At 48.1% G+C, this 13,644-nt stretch overlaps 1 protein-coding gene across 1 annotated transcript; it reads right to left on the reverse strand.

Moving 5' to 3' along the window:
- Positions 1-262: 262 nt before the first annotated feature.
- On the reverse strand, positions 263-3,789 carry CBLN1 (cerebellin 1 precursor). The gene is made up of 3 exons (XM_030832926.2): positions 3,486-3,789; positions 3,217-3,336; positions 263-1,925 (listed from the first exon to the last, which is right to left on the reverse strand). Exons 1-3 carry the CDS (start codon positions 3,747-3,749, stop codon positions 1,728-1,730), a joined length of 582 nt encoding a protein of 193 aa, XP_030688786.1. The 5' UTR covers positions 3,750-3,789; the 3' UTR covers positions 263-1,727.
- Positions 3,790-13,644: the final 9,855 nt, after the last annotated feature.

Below are 13,644 nucleotides of genomic sequence, written 5' to 3' on the forward strand. Positions count from 1 at the left end.
ACTCTCAAAATCGGAGGAGCCGCGGGAACAAATAGAGAAACATTGCTTATTATGCTATTAGTAATCCCTCACACCCCCCTTCTCTCCAGCCTCCAGGAGCTAATTAAATTCATCTCGGAATCTCGGGCTAGGAAAAAGTCTCCAAAAGGAAGTTAGAGCCAGAGGGGCCCATGCAGGCCGCGGCTCCCGCCCCTGGGCTGCCCACCTCTTTTCCTACACCCGACCTCCCCTCGGCCGAAGCGACTAGGTCAGACTTCCAGACTTAAAACGAAGTCGTTTATTTCAATTTTGCTTTCACATTATGTTCCGATACAATCAAAACTCCTGGACGAACCTCTTGAATAGAAGTCCTGCGATGAGCGCGATCACAGGTCCCGGAGGCGGGGTAATACGGCAGGGAGGACTCGGGATTCAGAGGCGGCGAAATAAAACATACGCTGCTTCGGGATCTGTGAGCGGACAGTCCAGAGGCAGAGGCGTGGGAAGCGTGACGCTTAGGGCAGAAAGGTTCCGGCTCTTCGAATTGGGATTACTCCTGATGCATTTGAACTGCGAAAAGCCCAAACTTCGCTTCCAGGCCGGCAGCCGGGCCTGGCCTAGCAAGATTTCAGCCCAATTTCTTACGTTTGCGCCGAAGCAGGGAGCACGGGGCGAATGCAGGGTTGGCCCTAGGCCTGCGCAGGAAGGAGCGCAGGCCGATTTGGCGAGGAAGCCCTCCTGCCCTGGCCTTTCTTGGGTTGCATCCCACCAAGTCCCCTACCCCTCTGAATCTCGCGCTTCCGCACCCCTGCCTCCAGACCTCGCAACTGGGGAAGGTGCGGACTTTAGGAAGCCGTTTCAGAAAAATAAAAGTCCCACTTCAACTTTATTGGATTAAAGCAAAATTAAATCTTGGCTATTCACAGGTATGTTACAGAGGACGAGGAAGCGTCCGGAAGAACCTCCTGGCGTTTAGTGGAGCCACAGAACACTAGGGCATTAACAAGCATCAGAACGTCAAGCAGCCTTAGATTTCACGATCACTCCGAATAGGACATAGAAATACGGAAATACAGCCAGTTTCCACTGGGAAGAGTTCTTCGTGTACAAATGATATATATTTATATATATATATATTTTTTAAACCAGTCACCACTAAGGTGAGTCCTTTCTCTGCTAACAAGCAGCCGAGGATACAAAGTATCTCCAGCTAATTAATTCGAGCGGTGTTTTCCGAGCAATACTTGCCAAATTAAAACTACCTCCCCATCAAAAAAACAAAAACCAAACAAACAAAAAAACCTTCCCCCCTCTCCAAAATAAAAAAGGGGGGGAGGGACATATTAGATTTCAGCGGTTGTAAAGATTCAGATGGCGACTCAGAGGAGGAAGATATTTCACATTATACAGTGAAATGCAAAGTTTCTTTTATATAAATTGTAGGGAACATGAACATGAGGGTAAGAAACAATGACAAGGAGTCTCTCTTGATTACTGCCACTGGAATGGGGGAGACGAGTTTATTTTTGGAAATGGGAGTGCGCAGAGCTAAGCGGAATTTACTTCTCCTAGAGGAAACGGACAAAGTTGTCCGACCGCCGGGTGCGCACCTTTCACCCGGATACAGCTGGGGAACATGTAGGAAGTTTCAAGTCGTGCCGCTTTCTCGTCCTCTAAAGTTCTGCCTCTTTATCATTTTCCCCTCCTGCCTTCGCCCTCTCCCTGCCTCCACTCCCGCGATGAGCCAGTCAGAGGGGAAATACGAGGAATCCCGAGAAGGTCGAGTACTTCCAGCCCCCCATCAAGTTTCCCCGCTCCAGCTTGAGGTATGCTCGGTCGCCTTTCTCCATCTGGATTAGAACTCCGTTGCTGGCGGCTTCCCGGGTCACGTCCTGGTCACCAGCGAAGGCTGAAATCACCGGCCACCCGTTTAACATGAGGCTCACCTGAGAAAGAGACAGGCCCGCTTCAGAGGCGCAACCTAGGCGGGTACCGAAGCGGCGATAAAGCCGCGAACCTTCGCTGCTGGGCTAACAGCCGTAAGGCCTGGAAGCAGGGGGCGGGGGTGGGGCGGGAGAGCGGAAAGAAAAGGCGCTTTGCAGTTTACTGCTGAGGGTCCAATGAGGCGAAAGACGGCCCCTCTGGGTGACAGGAAGGGTCTGCCCCCAAAACAGGAGTCACTTTCATTTCTTGGACGCGCCAGTAGAAAATCCTGATTCGCTTTTTATCCAGTTTAATGAACCCGTAGGTGGCTCAAGCGCCCAGAGACCTTCGGCCTCGCCCTCCCCCCAGCCTCAAAGAGAAACTCAGGCAACTGGCGCTTCCGGGAACACAAACAAATAGAAACAAACAAACAAAACGCCTGGCTCCTCCCGGACCCGGCTGCCAGGACACAGCAGAGACGCAATGGAGGAGCCAGGGAAGGCTTCGGCTGATGAGAAATCTCGCGCAGAGCTGCCCTCTGTGCCTCATCCCCAAACCCCGGGCCCGGTTCCCGTCCCAGATCCAGCCTCGCCCGCCACCGCCTGGTTTTGCCCTTGCGGTGGCACCAGAAGCCAAAGGCCCTGCGCCCTCTCCCCAACCGCGCGTTCCACCTTCTGTGTCCGCCCAAAGGAATCCTGGACACCTTTGGGAACCTGGAGAGCCGGTGAGTGCTGGCTAAGGAAAGGCCGGAGCCAGGAGGGAGTGGCACTATGCCCCTCCCTTGTGTCTCCACCCTTAAACTGCTATGGCTCGGCGCTGCTCGTTCAGAAATCCGGAGTCGGCCCCCATAAAGACGCCAGGAGACACCTCCCACCCCCACCCCGAGCGTGGCGCTGAACGCAAGCGCACAGGCGTCTCGCGGTCTTCAGAGCTGGGACAGGGTCGGGGATACTGTCCGTGGTGCTGAGGGCGAGGATCGCAGAAAGCTTCCCGAAGCGGGAACTGTCCCTGATGCTAACAGAAACCTCTAAGGGAACTCCCTGGAGTCCCATAGCGGGAGAACCTCTTTGGAGGGTCCCAGAGGCAGAGGCAGAAAACTGTGCCTGGGGATGGGAACAGGTTCCAAGAACCAATGACAGGGAAGGCAAGGGAGAGTGCAAGCCACAGAACTGTGAGAACCTGCTACCCGTCCCTCCAAGCAGCCCGGGCACATGCAGCTGCCCCTTCCATCTCCCACCCCCACAGGGCTCGCTCACTCCCGCGGCTAGTAGCCCCCTACCGGGGCTGGGGCCTGGCCCTGAGGCGGCAGCTGACCTGGATGGTCTGTCTGTTGTAGACTTTTACCACGTGGAAGTTAAAACTGTAGATCCCTTTGCGCGGGGCGATGAAAGTGCTGCGTTCTGAATCAAAGTTGTTCCCGATGTTCACTAGTACCTATAACGAGACGGGAACGAAGGGGAGTAGGCAAGAATCTGTCCAGAACGCTTGTCCCTGCGTTTCCGCAGAGACCTCGGAGACGATCGGACATCTACCTACCACCTCTCCCCTAACCTCCACCAATCCAGTCTTCCCGGAGCACTCACCTGGTCGAAGTAGATGATCATGGTGCGATTACTCATCTCGGACGGCTCGTGGTTGGTGCTTCTGATGGCAGAGAAAGCCACCTTAGCGCTGCCGGAGCGCACAGAGATGCCCAGAGCTGTGCCCGTGGGATCGGACGTAGGGTTGGAGTCGCAAACCACCAGGCACTTGCCCTCCAGCACGATGGGCTCCGTCTCATTCTGCCCGCGGGCCGGGCCCGCCAGCCATGCTGCCCCCAGCAGCAGCAGCTCCACGACGCCCAGCATCGCGGCGCCGGCGCCCACCCCGCCCCCCACCCCGGGGGCTGCCTGCGCCAGCCGCCCCCCCCGCCCCAGGCCTGCTCCGTAACCCCCTCCTCAGCTCCGTGCGCAGCTCCACCGACGCCGCTCTGGACACTTCAGGTCTTCGTTGCACTCCTGGGCAAGCGTGCCCCCCGCGCGATGCTTCCCGGAGCCCTGCCCGGGCCTCAGGGGTACCGCGGCTGCCCAGCCGCACTTGGATGCATAGCCGCTGCCGCTTGATCCCCGCTGCTTCCGCCGCCTCCTGCCCGCACCGGCCGCTCCCGCCGCCGCCGCCGCTCTGAATTATTGATGCAGCCGGCGATGCAGCCGGAGCGGGCGGAGAGCGCGCGCCGGGCACAAAGGCGCGGAGCGCGGCCTGGCCCCGCCCCTGCCACCTCCCTCTCCAGCCCCGCCCCCGCACCGACAGAGACTCCGCCCCCTGGCCAATCCTGGCGCGCCGCGCTCCCCGCCGAGCCAATGGCGGCGCTGTCCGCGCGCGGCCACCTGACCCTGGGCGCTGTTGTTATTAGGCGCGGCGAGGCCGGCGGCGCGCGGCAGCAGGGTTGGGCTCTGGCCGGGAGTCGACTGAGAGAGAGAGGGCCGGGAGCGCGCGCGCGCCCGCGCCCGGACCGTCTGCCGCGGCCGCTCGCTCTCTCGTTTCCCGCCTCCCGCCTCTCGCCACGGTCTTGTTCAGCCCCTCAGCCCTTCCGCGCACCTCCCTCGCCGGCCCTCAGGTAGGAGGCGGCGCGCGCCCAGGGTCCGGCGTTGAGTCGCAGGGGGCCGAGAGACGCCTGCGTGTGGGCGCGTGGGGCGGGAGGGGAGCGCCCTCCAGCGGGCAAAGGCGCGAGGGGCAGCGGGCGCGCGGGTGAGCCGTGGCGTGCGGGCTGACCACACTGTCTGGCTGCAGGGCGCGTGCGTGCGCGACGGGGCGGGGCGTGCGCCAAGGCCTTAGTGGGAGGAGGCGCACGTGCAGCCGCCGGGAGCTGGGGCGGCGGGGCCTGGAGGCCACTGTCAGCATCCCGGCCTCGCGGCTAAGAGCGTAACGCTGGGCCGGCAGCTCTCTCTCGCTTCTTGATGTGCCAGCTCTGCGGGTCGCGGAGTCAGATCTAGCGTTCACTCATTCATTCGTTCGTTCATGTATTCGAGATAGATCATTGAACACTTACGAAGTGCCAGGCACAGGGCCACGCGCCAAAGATGTAGTGATGAGCAAAAACAGACGAGGCCTGTCTTCGTGCCTCTTACAGCCTAGTGCAGGAGGCAGTGACAAGTCCAGTGGCGTCGCAGTCAGGCTCATTTCCCTGATATCATTTTTATCTTTTGCACTTAAAAGTTATATTTTGCATCCGTATTTTTTATTTACTATGCACTTTTGCGGCATGTTTTATCCACGTGTACTTGCATATTATTGCCTTGAGCATAGACACCAAATCTTGTGATTTATGGGCGATTTTTCAAGGGTGATTTTGAAATTTCAAGGCGAGTGAATTTTCGCCTCACGTATTAACTTAGAACTTTACACACAAGTGTGACAAGTAGTCACAAACGTGAAAGTGAAAATACAGCTTTGGTAAGTGGCAGAGAGAGAGGAGCAGCGGAGATGGTAAGAGGAAAGGCGCGTTCCAGCCTGGGTGCGAGAAGGCAAGAGACCTGAAGATGCACGCCGGCGGTTAACCCGGCGGAGGCTGGAGGGCGAGCGGACCTCTCCGTCAAGTCCAAAGCAAGAGCGCGGGGCTTCGGACGCCAAGCAGAGGCGGGTCGGGATGCTGCCCACCGGGGTACCTGGAGCTTTGGTTCCCGCCGGGCGACCTTGAGCCTGCGTGCTCTGCCGAGCCAGAGCAGACGTGCGGCCGCCGGCGGCGGCGGCCTGGTGCGAGCCCGGGGATCTGGAGAGACGGGTCGCGGGCTGACAGCACCTCCTTTCGGCTTCCGGGCTCGCCGCTGGCGGGGTGTGCAGTCGCCTAGGGTACGCTCTTCCCTACGCGGGAGCCTGCCTTGGAATCGCCAACAGCCACACCTTTCAGCTTCGCAGCCTCCTTTGTGTCTTTGTGACTTAGCTAGCTGTTGAGAATCACCTGGAGGTTCCCCATGGCCGACCCTCGCTTCCGTTGGGACGCCTGCCTGCCGAGGTCGCTGAGTTCGCCAGGAGAAAGGGAAGGAGCAGGGAAGAGGCAACAATTTTACTTTAAATTAAATTGACACAAAACTGTTCTTTCAACTCAGATCTTTTTGAGACATCCCCAGAAAACGTTGCCAGCTGTGATTACACTTAATGTGAGAGCATGGACTAATTGAAGAGGGGAGAGCCGAGTCATGAGACTGCACCCAGTATAGCCGCAGAAGCTGGCAGCTCCAGCGGTGGAGGGTACCTGGCGAAATACCCGTGTAGAACCAACGGCATGCGCTCAGTGCCCTGGCTCTACACAGGCATTCCACAGATATTTACTGGTTGCCAACCCCGTCTGGTGGGGAAGCCTGTTTTCATGGAGCTCACAAACAGGACTGAGGTTACCTGGAGGGACCCCCTCCTCTTCTGTTCTTGGGGAGGCTCTGGCAAGCAGTGCCCAAGCCCGAACTGCCATCTGTATGCCAGTGATGGGGATCTTGTATGGGCAGTCTCCGCAGCCTCCCTGCATCCCAGACCAGTCATTCTAAGGGCCTGCTGGACCTCTTTTGTTTATATATCCTGCAGGCATCTTTAACTGACCAATAATTTGTCTCGTTCCCTTTGTCACCCAGACTCTGTCTCTTCCTTCTTTCCCTATCCCAGTGACAATAGCTACACCCACCTAGGGATCCCCACATCTAACTTGACTCTATCTTTACGTCCTATTTGTTTGAGCCATTCTTGTAGGGCTGCCTGTATGGGGTTCGTCATCTCTGACCTGGGATACTGCAAAAGCCTCCTAATTTTATCAGTCAGGGAATTCGTATAGGGATCACCTCCTGGCTCTGCTGTATAGTGTTTATTCTTTCATTTGGTGGATATCTATCGAGTGCCCTGAAATATGTAACCCCCACTTTTCTCCCATGTAAGGGAGACTTCCCTGGCCACCATACTTCAGAATGATTACTCCCCTGGCATTGCCTGTCCCTCTTCCACAGAGTATGCGTTTAAAAAATAATGAATTTAATGTTAATGGATATGTGCCTTCCTGAATTGGGAGGATTAAATAAAGTAATGCGTATGAGGAGGTAAATTCATTAGAAACCTCAAAAGCAGTCATGTTTATTTTTAATGTTGTCACATTGTTACACTCAGGATTCTTTTAGCTGCAAGTGACAAAACCAATTCACACTGGCTTAAGTATAAAGGATTTCATTTAACTGATGAAAAAGCCTATAGGTAGGTCTTGCCAGTTAAAGTATGGTTGGAGCCATCAGTCAAGGTTATCAGGATCTGTTTCCTGGTTTTGGCTTCATTTTCAGACAAGTTGTTTCTATACGATAGCCCCTTAGAAGCTACTGCCAACTCAGAGCAAGGAAAGGAGAGCACTTTTTCTTCAATATTTGCTGCAAAAGTCCCAGAGCTGTTCTTACAGGGGCATCAGTGTCACTTGCCCCTCTCTGAACATGGAGAATGGACCGTTCTGCTGACTAAGCTTGGATTCAGATGTCTTCCTCCAGAAAGGGAAGTGCCCTGGCTCTACACAGGCATTCCACAGATATTTACTGGTTGCCAACCCCCGTCTGTTAGCTCCACATTATCTGGAGTAGGGGAGTTCTCCAAAGGAAAATTAGAGGAAGGATGCTGGGTAGGCAGAAACAACACATGTCTATTTTAGTCCCTCTCAAAGGGTCGACTGCAATATATTTCACCCAAAAAGAATGGTGATGAAGAGTGATGCAGTAGCCAGAACAGTAGATATGTGTTTGTTTTGGTCCTATGGGATCTTCAAGATCTCAGCTAAACATGCAATCCGGTACCGTCAACATTGATGCTACCGAAGGGTTAGCTTTGAAGTCTGAATGCACTTCGAATGGTAGAGCCAGATGATTCTAAATAATTAAGTAATTTAACATTCTGTTCTAAAAGATTTCTACAGCAACATTTTGTTGGAGTTGATTTTTTTTTTTTCCTTTTCACTTCTTAGGCTCCTAAAAAAAGTGAAAATCTACTTTCTTTTTGGATAGGTACCTAAAATTCATCATTATTCATTGATTATTGAAAACAAATGAAAATTTGAGAAAGTCTGAAAAATAAAAGGATTGAGTGAGGTCATGTCCGAAATTTAAAACTAGAGGGTTTAACTTGCTGAGGCTTTTCAGGTGTTGAAATGTTGGTAAAGTCTTATAAAATCATCTGTCTGAGGCTTTTAAAGTAATGTGTTATAGAGATTTCAGGAACTGCACGATTGCAAATAATGAACGTGTACTGTTGCTGTTGTATCCTTTACCTACTGCCTTAAATGCAGCTTTATATTTTGGTGAAGTCAAGGTTTATTTCCCCACACTGCACTCTGAATTTCTCACCACAATGCATTTTGAGAAATAAACATAACAGCTATCTTGATCCCTCCACCTCCATCCTGGAAAAAAAATGACAACCCCCTATTGTAAGAATGAGATCATTTTCAGGAAAAGGGAATATTTTGTCACGGGATATGAAAAAAACTCATCCTTTTATAAACTCAAAATGGATTCTCTAATGTTTATACACATCAAACAGTATTTCATCTCTTTTAGCCTTGGTTCAAAGGCCCAGGCAGTACCATTCCCTAGTATTTAGTTCATTTGCCCACGAAGAGAAGAGAAAGGCTATTTTGTTCTGAAGAGTGTTCAATTTAGGATTTCAATGGTCAAGATCATTTCAAATTAACGTTTGGATCTAGACTATAAAATTTGTGAATAATTCTAAGTTGTGCAAAGTATGAAATAATATTTTAACTTTCACCAAAACCTTGGTCTTCCTGTATATGTCTTTTTTTGCCTATTCAGATTCACTTTGCATATATTTTTGCTGTTTAAGTTTAAAAAGTATGTTACAAAATTAACTTTGTAATTGGACACTTTCATTAAATGCAAAGAAATGCAGGATTATTTTTCAGTGAAGGCCAAGTTTATGGGAACATTTTAATTCTTAAAAAAAAACTTTGATCTTAAAAAAACTAAAGAATATATTCAAAATATCTTTAGCTCTTAATACCAAATTATGCATTTTCCTAGCCACTTGACAGCGCTAAATTGAAAGATGCTGGTACCATTTTTAAAATGATGCCTTGAATCTGCTGTGGTTGTGCTGGTAGGAATTTTGTATAAAGCTGTTATTCAAGTATACGACATTAAAGTGAAAGGAAAAAAAACATAAAATAATGTAATCCTACAGAGCTGCTCCTGAGAGAGAAACCACATAGGTGACATCAAACACTAGTTGGAATTTTTCCAAGAAGTAATTATCTGTGTGCTTATGGGGTGGTGATTATGGGGACAAACCAAGGTTTGGCCAATTCAGCAAATATTTATTGAGTGCATGAAATGTGCAAGACACTGTTTTAGGGCCTTGGCTACTGAAAAGATGAATCACATCTGATCCCCGCACCCACCACCCCAGGCTTTATGTTTGAGGGTGGTCAGGGATGCATCCGTGGGAACCTCCGTTTAAGATCCTTCTGGTTCTACTGAGAAGGCTTCTTAGTAGTGGTGCTACATAAGTCCTTACATGGTAGCTTTGATTATTCTCTGTATTTGTTTACAATTGCCCTATAATCAGAAGTTACACAAAAATTATGCACACGTGCAAAATTAATAGATGAGAGAACATTCAAACAAATATTTCAGGTGTTACTTCAAATGCATTTGACATTTATCAAAGAAATGGTGAATGATATCATCTGTGGGTGGCTGGATTGAGTTTGCAGACAAGTTGTCACCAACTTTAATAGGGATCTTAGGGAAATTTACTGGATCTTGCATTCGTTGACAATTGTGTAAAGACTTCCCACAGTTCAGAAAGCTCTCAGGATGAGGTCTTAGAAAAACGTCTGCCAACTGGAGGGCTGGTTGAACCGAATACCTCTGTGCTACTAGGAGGTAAATGAAAGGAAGGATTTAAATAAAACTTGAAGGGGAAAAAATGTTGAAGAAAAAAGAGGGTTTTGTACTTTTTAAAAATTATTTTCCCCAAATGATATTTCCTGGTAGACTTCTGAGAAATGAGATCAGAGAAACACATTTCAGCCTGCCACACTGTGTCAGGCCTCAGGGGCAGTGACGTGATTAGCTTCCTAGTGCTCTGACACCCCCTCAACCCCCACCCCAGAGCCATTCCCTTTCCTCTTTGCTGTTCTCACCCCTGAAGGCTGACTCCTTCCAGCTGGCTTCTGGTTTGGGCCAACAGAAGGAAGGCACACGCAGGGGGTCAGAGAGAAGGGGCAGAGAGAAGTTGGGGTATTTCTTCCAGATCTCTCCCTGCTTCAGTGCAGGTGGTGTGAGCCAGTGACCCTGAAAAATCTCTGGCGGTGCTTCCCCTTTTCAAGACTGTAGCTCCTGCCCAGCACCCCTCCTCCCTTCCTGGGCTCCAGCTCTCACTCCAGTAATACTCTTTCCTCCCTCTGTATCTTCAGCATGAGGATGGGAGGTTTGCCAATCTCTGGGTTCTCAGCACCTTGTGCTGATTCCCCAGACCCTGCCAACACCTCTGTAGGTTGTCCCTTCATTAAAATCCCTCCATTCGAACTATCTGAGTTTAATTCTATTTCCTCCTGGGATCTCAGTGATAGACTGTATTAGTACAAAATCTTGCTTCACCTTCAGAACCAACAGATTTGATATACTTTATCCTCTTGTGGAACCATTAGTTGTTTAATCACTAGTCGTATCATAGAAAAACTCACTATGAATTAGACCCTAATACATTTCGAATTCAGATTAGGTGCATGATGTTACCAAAGTTACATATTTCAAACAAAACTATTCATCATGAGTTTTACAAATTAACTGCTGATAAATGTAATTGTGCTGTCTTCAGAATATTAAAGTGAAAAAAATCAAAAGAAGCATATTTTAAAATAGCAAATGCTCCAAGTAAAATACATCCTATGCTTGCAATACAAGGATATATTAATATCTTCAGAAAAATACAATATTGCTTTGTGAGTTCATAAAACTATTTTGAGTTTTTAAAATATAAAAACCTTTTAAAATATGAAAATGTGTTTTTCTTATTGAAGAGCATGATAATTACTGCTATTCAGTTTTTTAAACTTGTAAATTTTATCTGTGCATGTTCTCAACAAATAAGGGCTTTACTATTATTCTCTGAAACAGGTAATGTTTTAGATCTTAAAACAACAGTTTGAAAGCAAGCCACAATAAAGTATGTTTCAATATATTGGTACTTATGAGGGAATTCCTTTTAGTCACCCATTCAACTTAACTATCCATTTCACACCTACTGCCTAGTATTGTTTGAGGTCCTTACCAAAACGGTATTAAAGGCTAGTTAGGAAATAGAAAGCAGTTGGGAAGTAAGATTTGACCAGTAGGCTATCCACAAATGGCAACAAACGTTAGGATAAATTCAATTAAAATACCTATTCAATTCTAGTGTTCACTGGTCTAGAAGAACAGGCTGGTTAAATTCCTGTTTCTTTTGGTTGTTGTGGTAACATGCTGCATTCTGTAAGTGTTTTAAGTGATTGCAGATGTATTGAGATTTATCTATGGTTTTGTCAGTATATTATAAAATTTGGTGAATACATTCTTCTGTCCTCATGATGAAATTGGTCCCAATATTTAATGCACCAACAATATCAAGATGATAGGGTATTAATGCAGTGAGACCTCTATGGTCTTTTTAGATAAATAAAGACCAGGATTTTGGATCTTCAACCTGGAGTATCTTGAACCTTAGATGTTGAACCCTAATTCTTAGCAAGTCAACTGCCTGCGTTTTGCAGATGGAAGCCCAGGGAGGGTAAGCTCCTCTGAGACAGTGGTTCTTGTGCAGGCTCCAAAATCAGAATGCAAGGGCCAAAATCCCATGCTGGTGCCTCGTAGGCAGGAACCCTTTGATAAGGTATGTAATCTCTCTGCCTTTAGTTCCCCCATCCACAAAGTAGGAATAACAGTAAGCGTTTACCTTAAAGGCTGGTTTTCAGGATGGAATGAGCTAATCCATCCATGTGATTAGCCTACACTTGGCCCAGGCTGTCCATGCGTGAGCACTGCTGCTTGCCTCCTCGGGTGCCCAGGTGGTCAGAGTGCTAGAATTAGAAGCGCAGGTGCATTCCCCACTGCCCCATGCTTGTTCCAGACTCATCTTGAGGTTGGCCAGCCACTCCCCTGGCTCTCTGCCAGTGTTTTCTCTTCTCTTGCTGCACAAAAGTCCAGGCCAGAATGTCTTGGTTTGATTTCTGTAGATATATTCCATTGAAAGTCCTCATTTGCAAATTTAAAGCAAAGACTATTTAATGTACCTCGATAATAGTATACACACAGTTGGCACAGTTTCACAAACATATCATGCACTCCTCTTTCTGTATTTATTTATTCATTCACCTAATGTGTATTGACCACCTACAGTGTGACAAGTATTTGTTGTGGGCACCGGGGATACATCAGGGAACAAAACCGGCAAAACTTCCTGACGTCTATGTAAGTTATCTGAGGGAGAGATTTGATTTTGTGACAACCGTATTCTTCTCATTATGAATTTTAACACCTTGATATTAAAGCTAAATCATCCTCACCTCATTGGACCACACAATTATGAGACCACAGTTTTTTCTGCTGAAACATCTCATGACTCGGGAGTTGGCTATCTTTTTTTTTTTATGACATCAAAATTTTTTTCTATCTTGAGATTTAATTGGAAAATCATCAACATTATAAATTTTATGTTGTCATTTCCATTTTTAAATGTAAGCAGCTTCGAGTACTGTGAATCTGACTGTCTGTAAGTGAAAGTTGAAGGTAATTATTATGTTGCCTTGGCACATTTTTGTCGATGGAGAATGGCTTGCTTGGTTTTCATCTATGAAGTTTTTAAAATAAATTTTAATGTGCCCTTTAAATATATATTGTTTTAAAGATATTCCATTTTAAAAAACATGCTAGGAGAAGAATTTGATGTCTGTGCTTGAGGTAAAAAAAAAAAAACAAGGTACACAGAGCCTGTGTTTCTGCTTTAGACTCCTTCCTTCCCTCCCTCCTTTATATCAATGCCTGTCTGGTCTCACAGCACACTCTTGGGCTAGGGAAGTGTATGTGCATATCCCCTTTGGAAGAGCTTCGATTTTCCCAGTCCTATGACTACATGAATACTTTTTGTATGCCTTTCCTCACAAAGGAACACTCTCCTCCCCACCCTCTTGGGGAACAGGAAAGGGAGGCCCTGACATTGTGCTTGTGTAAACATCATTGAAAGCTTTCCCTGTCTCTTGCATCTTCATAAGTGATTTTTTGTATTATGCTGGGACAGTAGTTCTTTAAATAGAATATTCTCCCATGGAAATCACCCACAGTGCTGAGAGTACACCTTGCAAAAGGTGAGTCTGGCATATAGGGTGCCTCCTCAGCATTGCCTAAAAGCTGAAGTTAGGGCTCTCTGGAATATCGCAAACAAATTTATAGCAGTTCATTAGTGTAAGGAATCAGGGAAACAGTGTGCCGCCATCCCCCGTGGAAGAAACAAAGAGCTTCCACACCAGCGCAGACATGAAGCTCTGAAGCTGAAGCTGTTTACATGAGCTCTCATTTATTCTAGAGAAACCCACTTGCCTATTTTGAACCTGTTTTCTTTATAGCATATGTCTCACTGTGTGACCAAAATGGTGTTTATATCCTAGTCACTTGGCAAAAAATTCTGTCATTGCTTCAGAGAGATCCATTTTAAGCCTAAAGCATAGAGCTGGTCAATAGATGGGCTTTGGTAGTCTGA

Source organism: Globicephala melas, chromosome 19, assembly GCF_963455315.2.
Source record: "Globicephala melas chromosome 19, mGloMel1.2, whole genome shotgun sequence".
In the NCBI taxonomy this organism is placed as follows: Eukaryota; Metazoa; Chordata; class Mammalia; order Artiodactyla; family Delphinidae; genus Globicephala; species Globicephala melas.